The sequence below is a fragment of the Leucoraja erinacea genome, chromosome 9, assembly GCF_028641065.1.
Source record: "Leucoraja erinacea ecotype New England chromosome 9, Leri_hhj_1, whole genome shotgun sequence".
NCBI classification, from domain to species: domain Eukaryota; kingdom Metazoa; phylum Chordata; class Chondrichthyes; order Rajiformes; family Rajidae; genus Leucoraja; species Leucoraja erinaceus.
This window is the reverse complement of record NC_073385.1, coordinates 48,620,035-48,647,224: the sequence shown is the minus strand read 5'-3', so window position 1 is coordinate 48,647,224 and position 27,190 is coordinate 48,620,035. Positions and strand designations below refer to the sequence as shown.

The following is a 27,190-nucleotide window of genomic DNA, read 5'->3' as shown; positions in this document are numbered from 1 at the left end:
TTCATTCTTCCTTCCCATGTGCACCACCCTCAACAGTTTTTTTTGCAATATGTCTCCAACCATTTCACTTGTCTGTTGACGTCCTCCTGAAATGTTCCTTATTTGTTACAGATATTTTGTACTTTGCTGCGTACTACCTTTCTGAGTTTCATTCCATCATGAACTTTGCACAAGTTCTCCATGTCTATATCCAGTTCACTGAAGTACGGCAAAAGAGAGCAATGATCTAGTTATATCCAGTGCATAAAATTACATTCTTTCCTTCATCCTGAAGGGAAAAAAATGGTAGGCAATTTGGCACATACACCACCTCTGCCCCTTTAATCCCATAACTTTGAATTTCACTCATGTCTATTATTTGGTTTTCTGGGCACTTTACTTACCTCGTTCATATGGAGTGGCACAGCAGTAGAGTTGCTGTATTACAATGCCAGAGACCCGGATTCGATCATGACTATGGGTACAGAGCTTGTACGTTCTCTCTGTCACCCTGTGGGTTTTATCCGAGTGCTCCGGATTCCTCTAACATTCCAAAGACGTGCAAGTTTGTAGGGTAATTGGCTTCTGTGAATTGACCCCAGTGTGTAGTATAGGACATAGTGTATGGGTAATCATTGGTCACCATGGACTCAGTGGGCCGAAAGGCATGATTCCACGCTGCATCTCTAAACTAAAATAATATCAACAAGATTGGGGAAAATAAGCAGATATTGTAACTTCAGTGTGTGAAATCTTGGAAAGTCATTGCCACTGTAAATCCGTCTGATGACTGAAGGAATATGCAAGAGGTAAGCATGGTGGGATCATAAAATGCTGCCAGTAATTGTGAGTTTGTATATTTTCGTTACATATAATTATTTTGAATTGCAAAGGCTCAGCAGTGTGGAAGAGTAGGGTGTTTGTAATAGAACCTACTACCAGTTTTTATTAAAAAATGAAAGTTTGGATGAATTTATATAAAATCACGGTGCACCAATCTCCCATTCTTGAAGCCTGTTTTCCAACTCTTGCCACATGGGGTCATGATGTATCTGACCACCAAACCTCTCTTAATTGCTCATACATTTAATTGTTTACATCATATTTGTCTACTTTGTACGAGTAAACAAACAATTTTCTTTGTCTTCCACTATTGCTATTGATCGTCACACCCTTGTCTCTTTTATAGTGACTATATGCTGCACTGATTGTGTTCTAGAAAATACATTGCAGTATCTTCTCTGTCAGGATATTGAATTGTGAATTGCTATCCACATCTCTGATTCTCAGTGCAAACCTGACATCCCATAACTGTCCACTCATGACACACACATCATAAGAGACTTTTGATATTATGATGAGTGAGAGCTCCGTGAGGGAAAGTGGGCATTTTGCCCCGTAGGTATTTACTCAGTGTACAGTAAATGAATGAGGGAAAGGAGTCACCAACTCCAATCCCTGGGTAGAACAACCTGGTCTGACAGTGAAAAGCAATTCAGAACTGTAAAAAATGATTTATTTTTGGAGTTCAACAGCTTTGGTACCTGTCCCTAAGCCTTAATTACTTGAAGCTCACTTTCTGTCGTGAACTGTGTAAATTATTAATTTGGACAATTAATTTGGAAATGAAACTGGGCAGGTGGTGGAAATGTAGTTGGAGAACACTTTGAAAACAGTGATAATAATTCTGTAATTTTCAAGGCAGTTATGGAAAGGAATAAGTTTGGTCCTCGAGTTAAGTAACTTAGGGAGAGGCTGAATTTGATAGCATGAGAAAAGACCATGTGAAAACAGAATGGGAGTGGATACTCAGGTGTAAAACATCATCTTTGAAAGAGACAGACAAAATGCAGGAGTAACTCAGCGAGTCACGCAGCATCTCTGGAGAAAAGGAATAGGTGATGTTTCCAGTTGGTACCCTTCTTCAGACTGAAAGATTGAGAAGGCCAGTATGGACTTCCCCCTTCTTGAGGCCATCTGTTGCCGGCCCCGCTTTGTAAATGACATGGCACTAAAGAATGTTGATGAATGGAAAGTCCCAGAGGTCCAAGTACAGTTCCCTGAAAGTGACAACATGAGTAGACAGGGTGGCGAAGAAGGCATATGACATCCTTGCCTTCCTAGGCTGTGGCTTAGAATGTAAAAGTTGAGGAATTAAATTATACTTTACAATACACTGACTAGGCCACCAAGCTGTCGGAAAGATGTGGTAGCATCAGAGATTCATCAGGATGTTACCTGAATCGGAGGATGTTATTTATGGGGACAGATGGGATAAGCCAAACCTGGTTTACCTGAAGTAAAGGTGGCTGAAGAGTGACTTAATAGATGTATATAGGATTATGAGAAGCATAAATCGTGTTGATAGTCAAATGTTTTTGTCATGGTTTGGTATAATACATAAGAGGTCTTAGGTTTATGAGAAAGGAGTTTTAGTTCAGTTTAGTTTAGAAATACAGCATGGAAACAGGCCCTTTGCCTACCAAATCCCTGTTGAACCAAACACCCGTTCACACTAGTTATAGGTTATCAAACTTCTCATCCAGTCGCAACACAAGAGGTGCAATGGTACAGAGGCCACTTAACCTACAAGCCAACACGTCTTCAGGATGTGGGAGGAAACCAAAGCACATGGAAGAAACTGATACGGTCACAGGGAGAAGGTACAAACTCTAGCACCCAAGGTCAGGATTGAATCTGGGTCTCTGGCACTGTGCTGCCTTGAAAGGGAATCTGAAAATATGTCCTTTGCATTGAGAGTTGCTTTTATCCGGAACATGCTGCCAGAGGAGGGGGTGGAAACGGGTACAATTCTTACATTTGAGAGGCATTTGGACAGGTCCTTAAGTAGGCACAGCATTAATGGATACAGACCTAATGCAGGCAAATGGGATGAGTGTAAATGAGCAAAAAGATCAGCACTGACTTCATGTCCAAAGGGCTGGTGCCAAGCTGTACAGCTTTCTGACAGGGTGGATACAGGTGTGGGTAGGCCATTCAGAACTGAAAAGAGGAGACATTTCTTCATTTAAAGGCTGGTGAATCTTTGGAATTCTCTGCTCAGGATTCTTGTGGATACACAATCATTTTGTTCATTCAGAACAAGGGGAGATAGATTTCTGAACATTAAAGGAATCAAGAACTACTGTATAAGGCTTGAGCGGAAAAATGATGTAGAGGTAGAAGATCAGCCATGATCCTGATGAATAATGGAGCAGGCAATTTTGAATTCCTTTGTCCTTATATTACAAGAGCAGCAACCAAAAAGAACACGTAACAGAGTACAAATGATAGCACGATTCTTTAAATGAACTGCAGAGCTCATCAAAATATTCATCCATTTTATAGGAAAACCTGTTAGCCTCAGGAAATGTTTGATTGACTTCTTTTGAAAGTCAACATTTTTCCCAGCATAAGACCCCAAGGCGTGAATCGCTGACTTTACTAAAATATTTAAGGTAAGTCGCCAGCAGGGAAATAATTCTGTGCACATAATATAAAGCAGGTCCATGACTCAAAAACATCAGGTCTTAGTTCTAAACTAAGGTGATGACATTTCCTACCTTGCTACGATAGTGGCATTTAGGAGGCTTTTAGATAGGCACATGCAAAGAATAGACGGATATGGATCATGTAAAGCAGATGAGATCAGTTTAACTCAGCCGTAGACATTGTGGGCTGCAAGCCCCGTTCCTGTGCTGTACCTTTCTATGTTGTATGTTAGATATTTCTTCTGGCGTGGTATATTTAGAGAAACTTTGTTAAAACAGCAGGGAACACTTTTAAAAAAAAAATCATTCCAGGTCAGTCGAGAAGGGAAGGAGACCAGTTCAAGGTTTTTCTTGCTATTAATTTTATGGAGTTCTTATCACATTCATGATAAATCTCTCTGCTTGCTTTATTTCAATGCGAGAATGTCACGAAATGGGCATAGAGACAATAACTATATTACAGATGCATGCAGTCAGTTGAAAAAAATATTATTTTATGCTTTAAATCCAATTGCTTTTTACAATGAATATAACATTGGAGAAGTACATTTTGCTGCAAAGTCTTCCAGTGTCACCATACCTAATGCTCACGAATCACATGAAATTACAACATTTGTATCCACATTAAATATTTTATTTTATATTGAATATAAATATAAATTGCATTTTTCTCCACAATGCGGTATATATGAAATTAAAAGTTTCTGCATTGCACTGTTTTTAATAGAATAACATAAAATATATTCAACACATTCAATTTTCCTGCAGCTGAGGTGATGACCCTCATCAATAAATCATGTGCCTTTGGTTTAAAAATGTCAACTCTGAGCTGCACTGGAATGCATGGAGATTGGCTCATGTCCCTGACTTTAGAGTCCACCAATTAAAAATTCCTGCAATACATGATCCTAGGTGATATCTAGTCAATAGTGGAAGGTGCAAGTTAAACAACTTATCGAAGAAAACTTTTCAACACTTAAGTTTTTGTGCAATAGAGATGCGGAAACCACAAAAGAACATTTGTGAACTCAATTTGTGAACTCAATATGGTGCCTACCTGCGGCGACTTTTGCGAAGCACCAGAACATAAAAGGTCCACCTACAACTTCCAACAACTCACCCGCATCAGGGAAACGGCAGAAATCGGTGCCGTTTCGGACAAGCTGCTTGGGCACCTTATGGCTCTTGCGATTTCGCGATCTCCCGCAGTTGCGGGAGCCCCGGACATTAAACTTTCCCACGCTCGCTGGAAATCACCCGACCCGACGGAGGAACGTAGGTACGGTACCTGGAAACTCCGGGATGACCTCCAGAGCCAACGAGCTGGATCTTCCTGGAACAACGGAGCTGGAGCTGCCGACTTTGAAGGTATCCCCGTTCGTTATAGAGCTGGAGCTGCCGTCTGTGAGGGAATCCCCGGTCCAGCGCAGGTTCGTAGAAACAGCAGGTACAGTACGTGGCCGACGGGCAGGACTTCAGGTCAGACTGAAGCGCAGGGGACTTCTCCCTACTATCCTACTGGCCAATGTACAGTCCCTTGAAAATAAAGTGGAGGACCCCAGATCACCAGACTCAGCGGTCCAGTCTGAAGGGTTCTCCATCCACCGTACACTGGATCGTACAGTGGCATCTGGGAAAGGGAGAGGAGGGGGCGTCTGCCTCATGGTCAACTCTGCGTGGTGCTCAGACGTGGCAGTCCTGTCCAACTCCTGCTCTCCACACCTCGAACATCTGGCGGTGAAGTGCCGCCCCTTCTACATCCCAAGGGAATTCACCTTCATCATCCTGACCGCGGTCTACATCCCACCCCAGGCAGACGTCCGTCTGGCACTGCAGGAGCTGCACGCCGTGGTCAACAAACACCAGACGTCTTACCCTGAGGCATTTACCACCATTACTGGGGACTTCAATAAGGCAAACCTAAAGAAATCATTCCCTAACTTCCACCAACGTGTCTCCTGCTGCACCAGAGGACCAAACTCGACCACTGCTACACCACCATCAAGAATGCCTATCGCTCTATCCCTCGCCCTCACTTTGATAAATCCGACCATACCGCGGTGCTGCTCCTTCCGGCCTACGGGCAGCAATTAAAGAGCGCACCCCCAGAGAGGAGGACAGTACAGAGCTGGGGGGGGGGGGGGGAGGGGGGGGGGAACAACTCCAGGACTGTTTGGAGTCTGTAGACTGGGCAATGTTCAAGGACTCGGCAACGGACTTGAACGAATACGCCACAGTCGTTACAGACTTCATAAAGAAATGTGTGGAGGACTGCATCCCTACAAAAACCTTCTGAGTGTTTCCCAGTCAGAAACCTTGGATGAACTTTGAGACCTGCACTCTTCTGAAGACCAGACACCGGACATTCATGTCTGATGATACAGTGGTCTACAAGAAGTCCAGATACGACCTTGGTAAGGCCATCAAAAAGGCCAAAAGAAGAGACTTCTGCTCCAAACTGGAGGATGAGACAGATGTTCGGCAACTGTGGCAGGGCCTGAATGCAATCACCTCCTACAAGGCGAAATCGGGAGCCAGCTCGAATCTCGGCGAAACATCACTCCCTGACGAGCTCAATGCGTTTTAGCACGCTTTGATGGGGAGAATACTGATGTGCCTTTCCGAGCCCCCATTCCCTGTGATGGTATTTCACTCAGTCACAGAGACCGACATCAGGAAATCCTTCAGAGGGGTGAACCCTCGTTAAGCGCCTGGACCTGATGGTATACCTGGTCGTGTTCTAAAAACCTGTGCGGACCAACTGGCTGGAGTTTTTACGGACATTTTCAACCTCTCACTTCTGAGGTCTGAGGTTTCCACCTGCTTTAAAAGGGCATCAATTATACCAGTGCCCAAGAAGAGCAAGGTGATGTGCCTCAATGACTATCGACCAGTGGCACTAACGCCTGTGGTGATGAAGTGCTTTGAGAGGTAGATCATGGCGCAAATCAACTCCTACCTCGACAAAAACCTGGACCCACTTCAGTTCGCTTACCGCCACAACAAAGCAACGGTGGATGCGATCTCACTGGCTCTCCACTCTGCTTGGACAACAAAAACTCATATGCCAGGCTGTTATTCATTGATTACAGCTCTGCATTTAATACAATCATCCTCTCCAAGCTGGTTACCAAACTCGCAGAAATGGGTCTCTGCGCATCCCTCTGCAATTGGATCCTCGTCTTCTTCATTCACAGACCACAGTCTGTTCGTGTTGGTGGAAATGTGTCAGCCTCGATAACAATCAGCACGGGAGCACCTCAAGGCTGCATGCTCAGCCCCCTGCTATACTCTATCCTCATGACTGCGTAGCCGGTCATAGTGCGAACTCCATCATCAAGTTTGCTGACGACACCACCTTTGTGGGACGTATCACTGATGGGGATGAGTCAGAGTATAGAAGAGAGATCGAGCGACTGTCCATATGGTGCCAGCAAAATAACCTGGCCCTCAACACCAGCAAAACCAAGGAACTAATTGTGGAATTTGGAAGGAGTAGGATGGGGACCCACAGTCCCATTTATATCAACAGGTCGATGGTTGAAAGAGTCAAGAGCTTCAAATTCCTGGGCGTGCACATCTCTGAAGATCTTTCCTGGTCCGAGAACACTGATGCAATTATTAAGATCAGCGCCTCTACTTCCTGCGAAGATTACGGAGAGCCAGATTGTCAAGGAGGACTCTCTCTACCTTCTACAGTGCACAGTGGAGAGCATGCTGACCTGTTACATCGTGGCTTAGTTCAGCAACTTGAGCGCCCTGGAGTGGAAAAGACTACAAAAAGTAGTAAACACTGCCCAGTCCATCATCGGCTCCTTTCCATCGAGGGGATTTATCGCAGTCGCTGCCTCAAAAAGGCTGGCAGTAACATCAAGGACCCACACCATCCTGGCCATACACTCAACTCCCCGCTACCTTCAGGTAGAAGGTACAGGAGCCTGAAGACTGCAATGACCAGGTTCAGGAATAGCTACTTCCCCACAGCCATCAGGCTATTAAACTTGGCTCGGACAAAACTCTGAACATTAATAGCCCATTATATGTTTATTTGCACTTTATCAGTTTAATTATTCATGTGTGTATATATTTATATAATGGTATGTGGACACACTGATCTGTTCTGAAGTCATGCCTACTATGTTCTGTGGTGCTGAAGCAAAGCAAGAATTTCATTGTCCTATCAGGGACACATGACAATAAACTCTCTTGAATCTTGAATTTTGCAGTTATTTTGCATGTATATGTACATTTTTGTGCTGCATTTTGAAAAGCCATTTTGAAAAAACATTCTATTAGCAAAAGATTGGATAGAATGGTAATCAGATTGATTCTACGAGTAAAATGCATTGACCAAACCATTTTGACATATTTTAAATTGTTCAAACAATGGACATGGAGAAAATAATTAGTGATATTACACCTAGTTCATAATATTGTCTTTTTTTTTAATGTTCTATAGGAAGAATTTGGCAAATAGATTGTGAATTTAAACCAAAATGTATTGCCATTTTTTGGTATAAGAACTATGAGATGATCGGCTGAAATGTTAATCAGTCAGCTTTTGAGCTGTTTTGCCATGAATTGTAAAGATTGAAGGATTTATAGTTCAATATTTGCTTTCGGTGAATATTTCAAATGTTGATTCGAGGCAATGTGGAGCTTCCCTATTATAGATTGTCTTTGCCACTTGCAAACATTTGGAGAGAGATGTGTGGGTATGTAGATCATCACAATGACTCTGAGACCCATTGAATTTGTTAAAAGCAAAAGTGGAAGGGAAAAGCTTTCACTAGACTGAGAAGGAGGATTCAAGAGAGTGGTTGACAGTTATTTTGTTGAAGTCAAATGAGACAAGTCACGAATAGTATGTTAATCATTTATGTATTATTCATAAAGTTAAATGAGGCTATATCGAATCAGTGAACCTGGTGCTGTTGGTCTCTGTTCGTTGTTAAATATGACAACTTAATGATTCATTATGGTGTTAATACCTGGTATATTTTAATTGATCTGCAGGATTTTGTGAGGATCATCACTGGTGGTTTATCTTTCGAAAAATGTACAAACGTTGCTTTGCTTCTCTTTACCTTGGCATTTTTATGTATTTTCTCACTGTTACGTTTTTTCTGTCTTTTGTAAGTTCTTACCAATGCCCATTATTATCCTGGCAAAAGGACAGGGAATTGGGCCTTAGATTCTTTGTATACATTGAAGGTTTTGTGAGTGAATCATAATTGGCATAATTTAAGAACAGAAGCCCAAAATTAAGCCTTTCTTCTACGTAGAATCTTCCCAACGGCAGAAATATAGTGGCAACCCTTCATTACCTTCCCTGACCGATGTAAGAATGAGGCAAATTCTCATACACACTAACAAACAAAATAAAATAAGATTTGAGTTCTTATGGACAAAGATATTTAATGCTTCCTGCTACATGGATAAAACCATGCAGCTGAGATTTTCCAATGTTTGCATCTTTTAAACAGATTTAAACATATGAATTTCACTGTGCTGATAATGCCATTCAGTTCATCCCGACTATTAATCGCAGTTCTGTGCAAATATCAATCTTGAATGCTTTTTAAATGCTTTGCTCTCATGTAATTTTTCATTCCTATATATTTGACAGTAAAATGCTCACTGAATTTTTGTGCAAAACAATGTTATTGTAATTTATGTTTTTTTATCCATAGATAATGTTATTTTTATTAGGTAATGAATGCATTCCACTGGCTCCAAAATAGAATGGTTGATCTTTATAATACTATGGTTGTGTTGTTCGTAAAAAGGTGCTGCTGTTAGTTAAGTTGAGTGATATTTCTTACAATCATGATCTATATGGCTTACACTGTATTAACCTTTCAAGTAACTCCTAATAAGTTCTGAATGGTTCTGTACAAATGTTATCCTTCTAGATAGCTCAATAAATTGTGTATGGATACTGCAGTTAAATTGAAAGCAAAGCCAGTTATAGTCATGTGCCCTGAACCTCAACTGGTCCTGTGACTATTAGCTAATAGAAATAGTAGCAGTTCATATAATACCAGATATATTGCATCGAGATGGATTTGACAGAAGATGAATATTTCATTTGACCAATATTAAGGAAGGATATTAGTGAGTTTTTAATGTTGAAATAGGCACCATAAATACCACAAATAGGAAGTCTATCCATTTCTGAATGTCAGGATGTATATAAGGTTAATAGATACTGAAAATTGATTAACTAATTATAGGTACTATGGGTATGACAAATTGGAGGTGTATCTCAGTTCATATCATAAGAGAATATGAATCCGACAGGTAATTCTCCCAATCTCTTGTTATAATTTAATTATAAGATTTATGACACTCTAGATCAATAGCTTCAGTATCTTTGTATTTTCATTTGATCTTTTGAAGTTAGAGCAGAAAATCCACAACCCAAACAGCAGATGGTTGATGGATACAATGCTCGCACCCAACAACCAGGAAGGCTTTGAAAACATCAAATTCTTAAGGTTTTCGGCAGCATATGAGCTAAGGCAGGGACAGATGTACAATGATTAAAATAAATAACCTTGGTATGACCCTGAGGTTATGAACAGCCTGGTTTCATTTCAAAAAGGTGCAAGAGAAAGGAACAGTTTCTGACAAGTATACATTGTAGTTCTCTGACGAATCGGGCACTAAAAGACAAGATCATGGTTTAAAAATAGAATTGATCAAATTCCCCAGCACTCCGGCAAGAATGTTCGAACAGTAGCAATGAAATTCCCATATTTTCCAGAAAGGCAGATTTCTGGTATAAATCTGCAAAACCTATTTGACAAGTATCTCTGCTAAACTATTCAACACCAACATTTCACTTATGCTCTCTGAAAGCCTAAGTCATAATGCCACAGGTGCAAAGTTCAAGTTATTTTTGCTCTTTATGAAATTGTTTGAAACACCTGTGGAGCTTTTATGTATCCAAAACCCTAATTATTTTATTTTATTCTTTATATAAATGACCAACATTTATTTTCAAAGAAAAGTCTCAGTATTTAATATAATGGGCCTGTCCCACTTACGCGATTTTTCAGGTGACTGCCGGCGACTGTCAAGTTGCCAGCAGTCACCTGAAAAACCGGCAACTGGAACGGCGGGGGGTGGAGTGGAACACACACACACACACACACACACACACACACACACACACACACACACACACACACACACACACACACACACACACACACACACACACACACACACACACACACACACACACACACACACACACATCGCAGGCGGGGGATAGGGCAAGCGGGGGGAGCGCTGATTGATTACCACGGTGCAAAGCCAAGGTGATACAGACACGCACCACGATGAACAGGAAGGTTGGCGCTGTACTTAAAACGGCTAAGAACAGTCTACGGTAAGTCCTTTAAAAAAGGGGGTATGGGGGAGGGGGGAGAAGGAGGGAGAAGGAGTGGAGACAACTTTTAAGAAGCCAGCCAACTTTTAAGAAGCCAAAGATACACGGTTGTGAAGTTCGGCGGACATTTAACATTACCAGTCGGTTATCCTTGGTTCTGAAAACTACTGCTTACGTTTTTTTTCCCCAATGAGCCAAGGAAATTCACCTGTCAGCTCCGGCTACAACCTACGAGAACCTTCGACCTCCTGGCAACCCACTAGGACCACCTGGCGACCCACCTACGAGACGAGAATTCTCACAACTCTCCATGACGGCTTCATTCTAGTCGCCGCTAATTTTTCAACATGTTGAAAAATCCGCTGCCACCTTAATGAGGCCGCGACTAGTTCCCAGAATGCGTGAATTACTCACAACCATGAAGGCGACTCCCCGGCAACCACCCGCGACCATGTGGCGACTGCATAGTCTCCTGCAGTCGGCTGAAAAGTCACCTAAGTAGGACAGGCCCATAAGGCTCATTGAGGAGTTTGTTTTAAATCTTGGTTATTAAGTCAATTTCAAACTTCCACTCAAACAGTTTCAACTCTTCCCCGGATTCCAAATTAAACATACAGAACATAGAACAGCATAGCCAGGAACCGGCCTTTTGCCATCAATATCCATGCCCAACATGATGCAAAGATAAACTAATCTCACCTGCCTGCACTTGATCCTTTTTCCAAGTATTTTGCCACAGTTGTGAATCATAGTTTTAATATAGAATTGATCTTCTAAAAATGCACAGAAAATAAAACTCAAGAGATTTCCACCCCCCTCCGTTGGAATGCGGCATTCAGAAACCAAAAGAATGGTTCATTCTTCGACGTGGGACCAAAAGCTTTCTTTTACAGACTAATGGTGCATTTCACATTTTCCCTTAATGTATGGCTGAGGGTTCTCTTTTTCAGCAGAAAATGTCCTCATTGTTACTTTACTCCTTTTATCCTTTTTTCTCACTTTTAATGCTTTCAAAAATTGTACTGAACTTTTAGCAGATTATTGGAAAGAAATTGCATTCGTAATTTACATTCCTTTTCCTTTCTTCTGTACAATTTTTAGTTATTCTTTGTCTATTTCATTGCTACTCACTCTCACGACTTCTCTCTTAAGGGCCTGTCTCACTTATGTGTCCATGGCACGCAAATTACGCGCCGGCGTGGTCGCGTTTAGGCGCACGGGCATCGTATGGGCGCGCGGGGCCGGTCTCACTTAGAAGCGCGGAAGGGTATGTAGTTGTGCGCGACATAGCGCCGGGCTCTGAAATATTTGTAGTGAACGAAATCTTCGCGCGCCAATGGCCTGTCGCGGAACTGACGGCCAAAGTGGGACAGGCCCAAGACCCTGGCGCGACGCAACGTCTCACCTTCTACAGCAGCAGAAGCAGGCAAACGATCGCCGAACTCGGCCTGGGGCTCACGGCCGTTGCGGTCCGGATCCGCCCCCACTTCTACTCCCAGAGCGGGGCCAAGAAAATTGAAGATGGACACAAAATGCAGGAGTAACTCAGCAGGACTGGCAGCATCTCTGGAAAGAAGCAATGGGTGACGTTTCGGGTCAAGACCCTTCTTTTCAGACTGAAGAAGTGTCTCGACACGAAACATCACCCATTCCTTCTCTCCAGAGATGCTGCCGGTCCCGCTGAGTTACTCCAGCTTTGTGTCCATCTTCAAATACCGTCACGCACTCCAGACAGCTGTGTGTACTCATGTAATCGCGCCCGACCTCCGCGGGACCATCACAACTCAACGGGACCACGAGGTCGCGTAATGTGCGTGCCAAGGACACGTAAGTGGGACAGGCCCTTTACTTTCTTTCTGTGCATTTCTTGTCTTTTCCTCTTTCTTTATATGTCTCTTTGTTTCTGATTGATCTCGCCGTTTGCTCTGTCACCTAGATGGCCTCGGTACCTTACTCCGCAGGAATTTCCAAATGCTGCAATTTCCTCATGTATCCCTTCCAAGTCCAGGCCTCTTGAGCAGCTGATCTATCTATATCACACATCACTGTGTAGGGAGGAACTGAAGATGCTGGTTTAAACCAAAGATAGACACAAAATGCTGGAGTAACTCAGCGGGACAAGCATCATCTCTGGAGAGAAGGAATGGGTGACGTTTCGGGTCTAAAGAAGGGTCTCAACCTGAAACGTCCCCCATTTCTTATCTCCAGAGATGAGTTACTCCAGCATTTTGTGTCTATCACACATCACTGCCTGGCTCCAATGCTTTCTAATCCCTTCTGACCAATGCATTGCACCACCTCCATTGCTGCTTAGTAAGACCTCAAGCACCTGATTATTATGCTTTTTGGAACTGATCAAGATAGAAAATATACATTAAACCCATGAGAGATTGTGCAGCTAAACACTAGAACCTCCATCCACAAAATGTCCGTATGTTTTGAATCAGCTTTGCAGCAGAGTGTTGTTTTGGCACCAAGTGAAACCTTGACATGAATGGGAATGAACTTAAGAACAAAATGCTCAGATGATCTTCATCTGAGACTTGTTACAGTAGATTACTTAAATAATTTGCATGATATAGATCATTTTCCTTATATTATCCAGTGGCCACATAAAGAATAGGATTAGAATTTTATATTACAAATAATATATATTTATTTAAAAACATTGAACAATTCTTGAGCTCCAAAATTGAAAGCTCAGTTATTTTATGTGTGTGTGTGTGAAACACAAATGACACAACATCAGGATCTTGCAATTGTGACAGAATAAATGGATTACAAGCTGAAAGGTTCACTGATTTATGGAAACATATTTTATTTACAGCAGTGCATTCTAAAGTTCATTTAAAGGCCACAGCTTCTTCATTTGCATTCAGATTCCTTGTGATAAGCAAGACAACTGAGCACAGTGGAAGCCAATAATTAAATGCCTGTCCTCTGACAAATTACAGCTCTGTTTATTGATGCACTATTTAAAATGTTCTGTATTATCACTTACCGCTCTTATCCTTACTCGTAATTTTGAGCTTTAGGTAATAAATATATTAACATCCAAGTAGAATTTTTATCAAAGGCATATTAATGTTTAATGGCATTTGTTTTGATGACAAAATAACCCCAATTTTTTGTATTTTTATTGTTTACTGATCCTGTACATGCAAAAAGCTGTGATTTTCTCGATTAGGTAGTTACAGTAATTCACACTGTAAAATAAGGTGACACATAGTTTCCTTCAGTCATAGCAATTTGCGCTATGACTTACAATGTAGACATAAGGAACTGCAGATGATGGTTTATAAAACAAAAACAAAGTGCTGAAGTAAATCAGCAGGTCAGGCAGTATCTCTGGATGACATGGATAGATGACTTTTCAAGTCAGGACCCTTCTTTAATTGTTAATTTTCTTATCAAATCAAAATCATCTCTTGAATGAATGTTATTTCAATTATTAACATTTTTTAGCTGTTTACAAAACTTCAATAATTACTGAAAATCAATAAATGTTGTCAAATTTACACATCAATATTTAACTTATATTCACGCAGCAATTTTACTGAAATTTTTCCAAATCTAAAACAAATGTGTGTGGGAGCTATTTATTCTTAAGTTAGTTACTGCTTGTATTTCTGTATCTTTTTCCTAAACTTGTGGGTGGGGTTATATACACAGAAGGGGGTGCCCACATTTTATGAGGCTAGCGCAGACTCGAGAGTGGCATGCCCCGGGATGCTGTAATCACAAGGTCATGTGATAGGAGCAGAATTAGGCCATTCGGCCCATCAAGTCTACTCCGCCATTCAATCATGGCTGATCTATCGCTTCCTCTTAGCCCAATTCTCCTGCCTTCTCATAACCCCTGACACCCATACTAATCAAGAAGCTATCTATTTTAAAGCAAAATTATCAATTGACCACCTCCACAGCCTTCTGTGGCAAAGAATTCCACAGATTCACCACATTCTGACTGAAGAAATTCCTTCTCATTGCCTTCCTAAAGGTAAACTCCTTTAATTCTGAGGCTATGAACTCTCGTCCTAGACTCTCTCACCAGTGGAAACATCCTCTCACATCCACTCTATCCAAGCCTTTCACTATTTGGTATGTTTCAATGAGGTCCCCCCTCATTTTTCTAAACTCCAGCGAGTACAGGCCCTGTGCCATCAAACGCTCATCATGTTAACCCACTCTTTTCTGAATGACGGAGGCCACTGTGCTCTTCGGGACCTGCAATGCTGCAGAAATTGTTTTATACCCTTCCCCAGATCTGTGTCTCGCCACAATCCTGTCTCGGAGGTCTACGGACAATTCCTTCGTCTTCATGGCATTTTTGCTCTGACGTGCACTGTCAACTGTGGGACCTTATATAGTCAGGTGTGTGCCTTTCCAAATCATGTCCAATCAATTTAATTTACCACTGGTGGACCCCAATCAAGTTGTAGAAACATCTCAAGGATTATCAATGGAAACAAGATGAACCTAAGCTCAATTTTGAGTGTCATAGCTAAAAGTCTGAATACTTATGTAAATGTGATTTTTCAGTTATTTAATTATTTTACAAAAATTTCTAAACACCTGTTTTCATTCTGGGGAATTGTGTGTAGAGTGATGATAATAAAATATAATTTAATCCATTTTGAAATAAGGCTGTAACGTAACAAAATGTGGAAAAAGTGAAGGGGGTCTGAATACTTTCTGAATGCACTGTATATGGAGGAAATGAATGTTGCTTCCAATATGAAGACTATCCTAAAACTGCCTAACAAGCTCAGGGACAAGTGGAGGGATAGGGCATGACAGCTACTGGAAAGGCGTGGACATCGAGCTAGATTTTCTGTCCTGGTAGACTTCATAGAGAGATAAGTGAAGATACTATCAGATCCACTTTTTGGAAACATCCAGGATGCGAGGATATCAACTGTCATAAGCTCTACTTTTGCTAAAGCAAGAGAAAGGCCAGGACCAAGAGGAAGCATTTTTTCAACTGCTGTAATACCTGCAGAAACAGCAGTGTAAGAAAATCTGACAACGAATGGAATGAAAATAAATGTATCTATCACCAATTCTCAGGTTTCCTGTTTGTTCTGTAATAAAAGTAGTCACACATTGGTGGTGGTGTCCACAGATCAGGAAGAAGGGGGACAGAGAGAGGATAGACTTCTTAAAGGAGAAGGGAGTCTGCTTTGGATGTGTGACGATAGGACACATGAGCAAAGACTGCAAGAGTCGTTTGACTTGTGATGTGTGCAACCAAAATAATCCTGAAATACTTCACATTGAACAAAAGAACAAAGAGAAGAAGCCAGAGCATACAGAACAGAATGAGAAACTAATTGTGAGTAATGCTGTTCCCTCACCTCATATGTGTGGGCATATTGGGGCCGGTGATGGAACCTGCGTGTTCTCCATTGTACCAGTACAGGTAAAGAGCCACAAGGGGGACACAATGTTGCAAACATATACATTTTTTGGATCATGGATGTTCATCTACCTTTTGCACCAAAAGCTTGATGAGAAGGCTGAACATTACAGAACTAAAGACCAATATTCTCTTGTATACCATGAACCAAGTGAAGCCTGTGATCAGTCATCATATCTCAGGTTTGGAAATATCTATTTTGGCCAAAGACAATTTTATTCAATTATCTGATGTGTTCACACATAAGACCATGCCTGTTTCTCAGCTAAATATTCCCAGGCAGGAAGACATCTTACAATGGCCTTACTTGAAGAATATCAGGACTCCTGGAATAGACACTGGCATTGACCTACTCATTGGGACAAATGCTTCAAATGGATTGGAACCTTGGGAGTTGGTCAACAGCCAAGGAGATGGACCATACGCTGTGAGGACCCTACTTGGGTGGGTCATCAATGTCCCCTGAGAAGAGACAACAACAGCTGGGATGAAATGGCTGTCCTGCTGCTGCTGTCAATCGAATATCCATTGTAAACCTAGAGGAGCTACTGGTCAAACAATTTCATCACGACTTCAGTGAAAGAACCAGCAAGGAAACAGAGGAAATGTCCAGAGAAGAGGTAAAGTTCTTGGATATTATGAATCGCTCAGCAAAGATGACAGATGGACACTATTGTCTAGACTTACCTTTCAAACAAGAAAGTGGCAGCATGCCAAATAACCATTGCATTGCAGAGAGCAGCTCATCCAGAGCCTAAAACGCAGGTTTGGCAAGAATACAAAGTGCCATGAGGAATATACATCTTTCCTCACAGAAATGATTGAAAATGGTTATGCTGAAATGGTACCAGTGGACCAGCTGAATCGAAGTGATGGAGAACTCTGGTACATTGTGTATCATTCAAGGAAAGGAAACTTAAGGGTTGGCTTTGACTGTGGAGCAGTCTTCAAAGGAACATCACTTAACTGCCAACTGCTGCAGGGTCCAGACCTTACCAACTCACTCATTGGAGATCTCATCAGAATCAGACGAGAACAATTTGCTTTGATGACTGATATCAAAGCAATGTTTCATCAGGTCAAGGTATCAGAAAAGCATATTGACTATCTGTGATTCCTGTGGTGGCCCGACTGTGATGTGCAGCAAGATAAGGATAACAAGAAGGGAGAGAAGAAGATTGAATCACTAAAGAAGATTAGATGCCAACACATAGTACATACCTTTCTTTTAATATGTGTAAAGTTTTTGTAGCTCCTTTTAATGTTTATTGGTAATTGTTTCGTTATATACGAAAGACATTTAGGGTGTAGGAGCCATTTATGTTTAGGCTAGCTACTTTTGGCATATTATATTATTTTGTCTGGATATATCTTTCAGTATTATTTATGACATTTGGGACAGTCATTAGATACACAGAGTGGGGTATATATTAGGGCATAGGGAACAGGAAGTGACAGGCACACGGGGGAGAGCATACAGTTCAGGCCAGACCGGGGACAGAACATCTACAACTTGCGTGTAGAATAAGGAAAACCTGGTACGTTCATCTCTTTGTTTGTACATCTACTTCAATAAACAACCAACTGGAAATAACGACTGGATGATCTGTTCTATAAGGTCTGCATAAGATCACTCCTACTTACCTATGTAGTAATGGCAACGGGAAAAGAGGTACTGGAAAAGTTGGACATTTGCCGTTACAGATGGAATTAAGGAAGACAATAGCAAAAAAATATTGAATGGGACAAACGAAACGGGCGATCCATTAAGGGGTTTAGCATTTAAGAAGGAACTGCAGATGCTGGAAAATCGAAGGTACACAAAAATGCTGGAGAAACTCAGCGGGTGCAGCAGCATCTATGGAGCGAAGGAAATAGGCAACGTTTCTGGCCGAAATGTTGCCTATTTCCTTCACTCCATAGATGCTGCTGCACCCGCTGAGTTTCTCCAGCATTTTTGTGTACCAAGGGGTTTAGCATCTTTGAAAGAGGATAAATCGTTTGGCCTTGATGAAATATTTCCCAAGTTAAACAGAAGCAAAGGAGGATACTGTGGCGGGCCGTCTCGGAGCGGAGACAGCGTTCCAGCTTTTGGCGGCGGCGACATCACCACGGAGGTCTGCTGGACTGGAGAGCAGCATCTTCGGCCTGGATCGATCGCCTCGGCGCAGAGGGAGAACAAGGAGGGAAGAGACAGAGACTAAGACTTTGCCTCCATCACAGTGAGGATGTGCTTGGTGAACTCACTGTGGTGGATGTTTAATTTGTGTTTATTGTATGTTTTGTTATTATTGATTCTGTGTATGACTGCAGGCAACATAATTTTGTTCAGACCGAAAGGTCTGAATGACAATAAAGGATCTATCTATCTATCTATCTATATTGCAGAGACTCTGATTATAGGTTGGCAAATCTCTCTTGACAATAAATGTTGAAGGATTGGATGACTGTTGGATTCTGCACGTTTGACAGCATGGTAGTTAAGTTACTCAATTAGCAGTTAGATTCTGAATGTTTGATCCGGAGACCTATGTTTGAATCCCACCGTGACAACTGCAGAACTCAAATTCAAGTGACTAAATAAAAAATAACTGTAACCATTCACTGGATGGTCATAAAAACCCATTTGGTTAACCAGTGTCCTTCCGTAAATTAAATCTGCCAGTCTAAAAAAGACTGTCTCAAATGTGACTTCACACTCACCAGTATGCTTGACTGTTAACTGCCTCTTTAATTTGGGAGTATTTATGGACATACAATAAATGCCAACGTTGCCAGTAATGTTTACATTCTGAAAATGAATAACAAACAAAATGTTTAAAAACTATTGCAGAGTTAATCAACTAATTTCAAACCAGTAGGTTTAACTTTAATGATCAAAATTATTGAAATTAATCCTGAGGGAAAGAATAAATCTTCATTTCACAAAGCGCAGACAGCTTAGGCATCAGTGAACTAAACAGGTTTTTTTTAAATAATCCAGTGTTTTCGTGATCAGTGTTACTAATGGCCAGATGTTCTTGTAAAATTCCAGATTATTACCTGGATCTAAATTCCACTGTTGCCAAGTGGGATTTGAATTTATGTCTCTAAATTGTTTGTCTAGACCGCTGGATTACTAACATGATAATAGCACTGAGATAGTACAAATGTATCTCTAATCGGTCCCTGCTTATCCAAATGCTGGTAGATCAATCCTCTCTCTCAGAATCTCTTGCAATAATTTCCCCACACTGCTGTTTTGTATCTCCAATGGCAGCTACTGTTTCCTTTCTAAAACTCTACTCCTTCACCTACATATGGAATACCAGGGTTTTCCTTGATTCTACCTGCCAACATTTCTTCATGCACCCTCTTTACTTTTCTAATTTCCTTTCTAATTACACCCTGCATCTTCTAAGCTCCTTCAGACTTGCTGCTATGTAGATGTTTGATATATATAGTTTTACTTTCTTTTGTTATACCCGGCTCTGCATGTTGCTTGATATCGATGGGAGATGGTCAATGGGAGCATTTAACCTTTTTTCTAATGGGTATAAATTCTGGACCATCACTCTCTCCTCCTTGTCTCTCCATTTGGATTTACCAATCTCCTTTTGCTAAATCATATCTCAACTTTGTAAGATTGGAATTTGCACCAATTTAAAACATCTCTCCCAATCTATTTATGTTGAAGAAGGAACTGCAGATGCTGGAAAATCGAAGGTAGACAAAAGTGCTTGAGAAACTCAACGGGTGCGGCAGCATCTATGGAGCGAAGGAAATAGGCAACGTTTCGGCCCGAAACGTTGCCTATTTCCTTCGCTCCATAGATGCTGCCGCACCTGCTGAGTTTCTCCAGCACTTTTGTCTCCCAATCTATTTTTGTCTTTTCTACAACCATGCCAAGCTTGTTAAAATATGAACACTGCCCCCAGTTTGTTCTCGCAATGCCTCTTTACCACATGATTCCCTAAAAATAAGTACTGCCTCCCCTTTTATTTGGCTTGCATTGCACTGATTAAAAACAATTATTAGAATATACGTATTTCAAGAATTCTGTGCCTTCTGTAACCTTTTCATTTAGTACTGTTCCAATTAACGTTAGGGTAATTGAAATACCCAACTATTACAGTTTAACTAATTTTGCACTTCTCAGAAATTTGTATTTATACTTGTTTGTTCTTCCTATGACTTATTTGGAGCCCAGAGTATATCACCTGCTGTGATTTCCCTTTTCCTTTAGCTTAGTTTAGTTTAGAGATACAACGAGGAAACAGGCCATTTGGCCCAGTGAGTCCCCACTGATCAATGATCACCGTACACTAGTTCTATCCTACAGATTAGGGACAATTTACAGAAGCCAATTAACCTACAAACCTGCACGTCTTTTAGACATGGGAGGAAACCGGAGCACCTGGAGAAAACCCATGTGGTTATAGGGCGAACGTACAAACTCCATACAGACAGCAAGTTAGGATCGAACCCGGGTCTCTGGTATTGTAAGGCAGCAACTCTATCACTGTGCCAAAAAACTATTTTTCTATTTAATGTGTCAGAAGGTGCTGGTTTAAACCGAAGACACAAAAAGCTAAAGTAACTCAGCGGACCAGGTAGCATCAGTGGAGAAAAAGAGTAGGTGATGTTTCGGGTCAAGACCCTTCTTCAGACTGAGGGGAAAAGAAAATGAGAGATATAGATGGTGATATAGAGAGATATAAAACAAACAAATACAAGATATGCAAAAAAGTAAAGATGATCAAGGAAAGGTGGAGCCCACAATGGTCCATTGTTGGCTGTGGGCTAGGAGATAGCAAGATATGCAGACAATGAAACTCAACAGGATGACAGTGAAATGAGTATGACAACTAAGATGGGGGAGGGACGGAGTGAAAGGGGATGCAAGGGTGACTTGAAGTTATACCGCTGAGTTGTAAGCTGTGCAAGTGAAAAATGAGGTGCTGTTCCTCCAATTTGCATTTGGCCTCACTCTAACAATGGAAGAGGCCCTTGGCAGAAAGGTAGACAGAAAGGGAATGGGAAGGGGAGTTAAACTGTTTGGCAACCAGGAGATCACGTAGGCCAAGGCGGACAGTGCAAAGTTGTTCAGCGAAACGATTGCTCAGTCTACATTTGGTTTCACCGATATATAAGAGTCCACACCTGGAACAACAAATACAGTAGATGTGGTTGGAGGAGGTGCAAGTGAACCTCTGCCTAACCTGAAAGGACTGCCAGGGTCCCTGGCCAAACTCGAGGGAGGAGGTATAGGGACAGGTGTTGTATCTCCTGCGGTTGCAGGGGAAGGCGACTTGGGGAGGGGGTGGTTTGGGTGGGAAAGGATGAGTTAACCAGGGAGTTGCAGAAAGGAGATGGGAAGGTATGACTATTGGTGGGATTCCGTTGGAGGATGCGAAAATGCCAAATGAAATACCAAATGAAAATATGTTGTATGCGACGGCTGATGGGATGGAAGGTGAGGATTAGGGGGACTCTGTCCCTGTTGTGACTGGGGGGAGGGGGAGCAAGAGCGGGTCTGCGGGTTACGGAGGAGACGTGTGTGAGGGCCTTATCTATGATAGAAGAGGGGAACCCCCATTCTCTAAAGATAGAGGACATCTCTGATGTCCTGGTATGGAATACCTCATCTTGGGCACAGATGCAGTCCTTTCATATGTTGCTGTCTGTAACAGTTTCTTTTTTAGTGTGGTTGCATAAGAAGCAAATGTCATTCTTGGACAATGCACAAAAGGAGGAAAAGTCAAATGATGGATGGTTAAAAGAAAATGAGAATAAAGATAGCAAATCTGATATAACCAAGGACACTGTTGGAAGCTAGAGAGGAAATTGCAGAAGCCCTCGCTGTGATTTATGTCGTCGTTATATTCAGGTGAGGCGTTGGAAGATTGGAGGGAGGCAAATGTTGTGCCTCTATTCAAGAAGGGCTGCAGGGAAAAGGCTGGGAACTACAGGCCAGCTTAACGTCTGTGGTCAGAAATTTATTAGAGAGTATTCTGAGGGATAGGATTTGCATACACTTACATAGACAAGGACTGATTAGGGATAGTCAATGTGGTTTTATACATGGGAGGTCGTGTCTAACGAATTAACTTTTTGAGGATGTGACCAAAAAGGTCAATGAAGGAAGAGGTATGGACATATGGATTTTAGTAAGGCATCTGACAAGGTTCCGCATTGGAGGCTGCTCTGGAAGGTCAGATCCCATGGGATTCAAGGAGAGATAGCTGAATGGAAGGAAGCAGATGGTGATGATGGAAGGTTGCTTTTGGGACTTGAAGCCAGTGCCTCAGGGTTTGGTGCTGGGCCCGTTGCTGTTTGTCATCTATATCAATGATTTGGATGAGAACGTACATGAAATGGTTAGCAAGTTTGAAGATGACACAAAAGTGGGTAGTATTATAGTTAGCGAAGATGGTTGTCAAAAATTGCAGCAGGATCTTGATGGGTTGGGCAGGTGGGTTGGGGAATGGTTGATGGAATTTAATACAGAGAAATTGTGAGGTGTTGCATTTTTGGAGCACACACATGGGCAGAGCCTACACAGTGAACAGTCGGGCTCTGGGGAGTGTTATAGAGCTGAGGGATCTGGGAGTATCGGTACATATTTAATTGAAAGTGGCATCACAGTTACATATCTGAAGAAGGGTCTCAACCCGAAACATCACCCATTCCTTCGCTCCATAGATGCTGCCTCGCCCGCTGAGTTTCTCCAGCATTTTTGTCCAGCATCTGCAGTTCCTTCTTAAACATCACAGTTACATATGATGGTTAAAAAGGCTTTTGGTACATTGGCCTTCATCAAATTGAGCATTGAGTCTAGACGTCAGAAGGTCATGTTGCAGTTGTATAAGATTTTACAAGGATGTTGCCAGGACTCGACGGCCTGAGCTATAGGGAGATGTTGAGCAGGTTCTATCGTAACGTTTAAGAAACATTTAGACAGGTACATGGATAGGACAGGTTTAGAGGGATATGAGCCAAATGTAGACAGGAGGAATTAGTGTAGATGGGACATGTATGGGAAAATTGGTGTTTCCATGCTGTGGGACTATGATTCTAAATGGCATGCTTGTCAATTTAATCATAAAGAATTGTGATGAAACAATAACTAAATTCATATAAATGTAGTGTGATATACAGAACAACCTCACAAGTGCACTTTATAAAAATAGCTGTTTACAGTCATTGATGGGTTTTGGTAAACAAAAATTAATTTATATTACTGACCAACTAGAATTCCAGATTGATTCACATATATTCACAAGCATTCCTTATCCAATAGTCACAACAATTGGAACTAACATTTATATCACAAGATTTACTCCTAACCATTTACTCTACATATTTGCAACAAACAGGAATTTGTTGTCCTGGCATAACGTAATATTGGACTTTGGGTATTGCTTAATAATCCTACATCTGGGAGTCTTAACACGTGTAATAAACTCGTTGAGATCACCATCATGTTTCTTATCAGCTGACATAATGTCAGTTTGCTTTCTTGGACTGTTTAAATATGGAATTGCAAAGGCTTTGCATGCATTCTGAGATTCTAAATAAACCAGTATGTGTGGAAATATGCTTTATCATAGATTTGCTTTGCTTTCACAGAAAAAGAACCTTGCACTGCTTGATATTATTGTGTGTTCTTTTCTAGGAAACTCTCATTGAATGGTGCGATGATAAGGAATTGAATCTTATTTTAACCACTGGGGGAACTGGATTTGCCCCGAGAGATGTAACTCCAGAGGTGAGTATCACTGAATAAGTATTCCAGTAATAATATTGACTGAGAAATAGTTGATTATTACGAGTCACATTTAAGCCACCTTTAAAGCCACCTTATGTTTCCCTTGTTTCTTATTAATCTATTAACATGGACACATCACGAACATTGATACCACAGAGGGAGGTTGTGCCTTGCTAACTTTGAAAAATGCTTTATGGAAGTAACAAAGAGTTGATGAAGAAAATAAATGTTGTTTATTTCAATTGTTAATAAAACATCATACATGTGGCAGGAGTGCACAAAATCGAGGTAAAACTGGCCCTGTGGATAACAACATGAGTACTTATACTTTCTTATGACATATAAAGAGGCCATTAAGCCCATCAAGTCCCGGCCAGCTCACGTAACATTTCTATCAGCCCTATTCCCCGACTTATTTCCTTACAACATTCTCTCTCACATACTCATCAAGATCCCCCCCCCCTTCCACACTTGGACAATGTACAGTAACCAATTAACCTTCCAAGCAACATGTCTGTGGGATATGGAACCCAGGCAGTAGGGGGAGGAGGGAAAATGTGCAAACTCCACTCGTACAGCACCCAATGTCAGGAACTCTGCTAGATCATTTCATGGGAGGGCAAATCTTCAAGAATTAGCATTTATATTCAGTAATTAATGGAAAAGTACAATGAGCTGTTTCTTGTAGTGGGATGGGGGATTGAGCAAGATTTCTTCATTGGAGCCTACATATTATTTTGTATGAAATACTTTTGTTCAAAACCCTAATTTATTATTCTCAAGGTATATTCCAACGATTTATGACATAGGATGTAAGATTAATTTCCAAACATTGTATTAAGAAACCATGTCTGGGCTCTTTAATTATAGAATTCCCATCATTGGTCATGCTGTGGCCTGCTTCCCTCAGCTTAAAAATTCACCCCTAAAAAAATGCTGAACATGATACATAATAGTGCCTATTAAACAATGCAATGAGCTGCGGCAACATTTCCCCATGTTTAGCAGAACAAATCGGGCATTCATTTCTGGACGGTTATTTTCTATTGTGCTTGTTGAACAATCAAACATTTTACAGGATAAGGAGACTCAAAATAAAAAATCCCATTTTCCATGATGGTGTGGCACAGCATGTGAGTGGTATAAACAGGATTGAAGCATTTAAAATCATGTTCAGCCAGAAGCCAGCTTTCAGCCAATTTGATTCACTCCACACGAAACCAAATGATAACAGAGAATAATATGGGATAAGGCCAACGTCTCAAATGTAGTACTGAATGCTATCATACCTCTAATCATGCCGTTCCAATATAGTTACAACATGGGCGTCTCTCCAACAAAGTGGCAAACTGCCAAGGTTTGCCCTGAACACAAAAAAATAGTACAGTTCCAATTCAGTAGCCTTCAAGCAATCATTATGCTATTGTTGGAGGGTGTCATTGACAATGCATTCAATGCGTTAATTCTCACTCTGAATTTGACACGGTTCACTTCGCTTCAGATCTCTTAAGAGTCAGGTAGCATTCGTGCAGGAGAATCAGGCATCAGTCTGAAGATGGGTCCTGACCCAAAACGTTGCCTGTCTATTTCCCCTCACTGATGCTGCCTGACTTCCTGTATTCCTCCAGCAGTTTGTTTCTTGCTCCAGGTTCTAACATTTGCAGTCTATTGTGTGTCAGGCATTGAGCATCTCCACTTATCCTTTCCATTACTATCACCATGTCACCGATCATCAGCATCATGTCGGGAGTTCATCACTGACCAGAAATGCAACATGACCAGCCATTTAAATACTGTAACTTGAAGAGCAGGTCAGATGCTGGGTATCCTGCAGCTTGATTCACTTCCTGGTACCAAAAGACTTCCCAAGGGGCTTTATTGGATTTTTCCAGTACATGATAACAGAGACAATACATTATATCAAGCCACAAGTCAGGATGAAATACTTGCCAGTCACAGCTCCATTAATGCTCAAGAAGCCTACCACTATCCAAGGCAAGGCAGTCATCATGATTAGCACCTCATCCATCTCCGTCAACATTAATTCATTTCACCATGTCACTCTGCCTCTGCAGAACTGCAAAATTCTCTGTAGTTATTCAACTGGGTTACTTCAAACATCATCTCCACACCCACAAGTTCCACCACCAAGGACAAGGAAAGTAAGTGGACAGGAACACCATCGGCCTTCATATTCCCCTTCAAGTTGCACATCATTCTGATTGAGAAATGCATCAGCAGACCTTCTTCATCATTGGGTCTAAATCCTAGAACTGTAGCAGTTCATGAAGGTGGCGTACAACAGTTTTCTTAAGAGCAATAAGGCTTGGGCAATAAATACTGACCTTGCCAAAAAACGAATAAATAAATAAATAAGCGTTGCTAGAATTTCCGTTTTTACCCAGCCATAAATTTATTGCTTAATTTTGAGTGGCATTTAAATCAAAGCATGCTTTTACCACTCTCCTATTTTTTTTTTCATAATTTTCAAGTAATTGCAGTTTGAATTAGACCAAGACAGTTGACCCCTTCTGCCTCTCGAATGCCACTTTGCAATCTTTTATTGACTTACTTTGGCCTCATCCCCATGCCTCCCACATTACCAATGTCAAAAATCAAGCAAGGGTCTGCCGCTGGTGGAAACTCCTGGCATCCATGTGCACACACTCTCTTTTTATACTTCTAAGTTCTCTTGTTCAATCTTTGCAATGTTTCTGTAAATTGATTTCCCTGCTTTTCTACTTTGGATTAATTATTATTGTATTTTGTTCCCCTCATTCTTCAATCAAATGTTTTTTTAAAACACACTTCTATTAAAACCTGTCTTTCAAACTGCCTTCCCTCAACTAAACTTATTCTTTGAGCTAAATCATGTACAGATTTCATATCACCACCACCCTCCAACCCTTCCACATCTGCATCTTATACCAAATGCAAACCACAATTCCAATTTATTTTTCCCATGGCCTTATTTGGTTACACTACTTAACTGCACACTAAAGTCCCTCTGTTCCACTCTACAATTTAATTTTTTTCATAAAAGCCTGAAAATGAGAGAACACAAACCTGAGTGCAGCAAATGAATTGTGATTAACAATGTACAACACTTTAAGAGAGAATTTATTAATCAGAAATGCAGCTCAGAATCAAAT

At 41.2% G+C, this 27,190-nt stretch overlaps 1 protein-coding gene across 6 annotated transcripts in view; it reads left to right on the top strand.

Annotated features, from left to right (window-relative positions):
* LOC129700352 (gephyrin) overlaps nucleotides 1–27,190 on the top strand; it is a 459,263-nt gene that overhangs the window by 221,562 nt on the left and 210,511 nt on the right. For all 6 annotated transcript variants that reach the window (XM_055640758.1, XM_055640759.1, XM_055640762.1 and 3 more), the window contains exon 4: nucleotides 23,946–24,038. In XM_055640758.1, coding sequence (XP_055496733.1) covers nucleotides 23,946–24,038 — 93 coding nt within the window. The remainder of the gene's footprint in view (nucleotides 1–23,945; nucleotides 24,039–27,190) is intronic.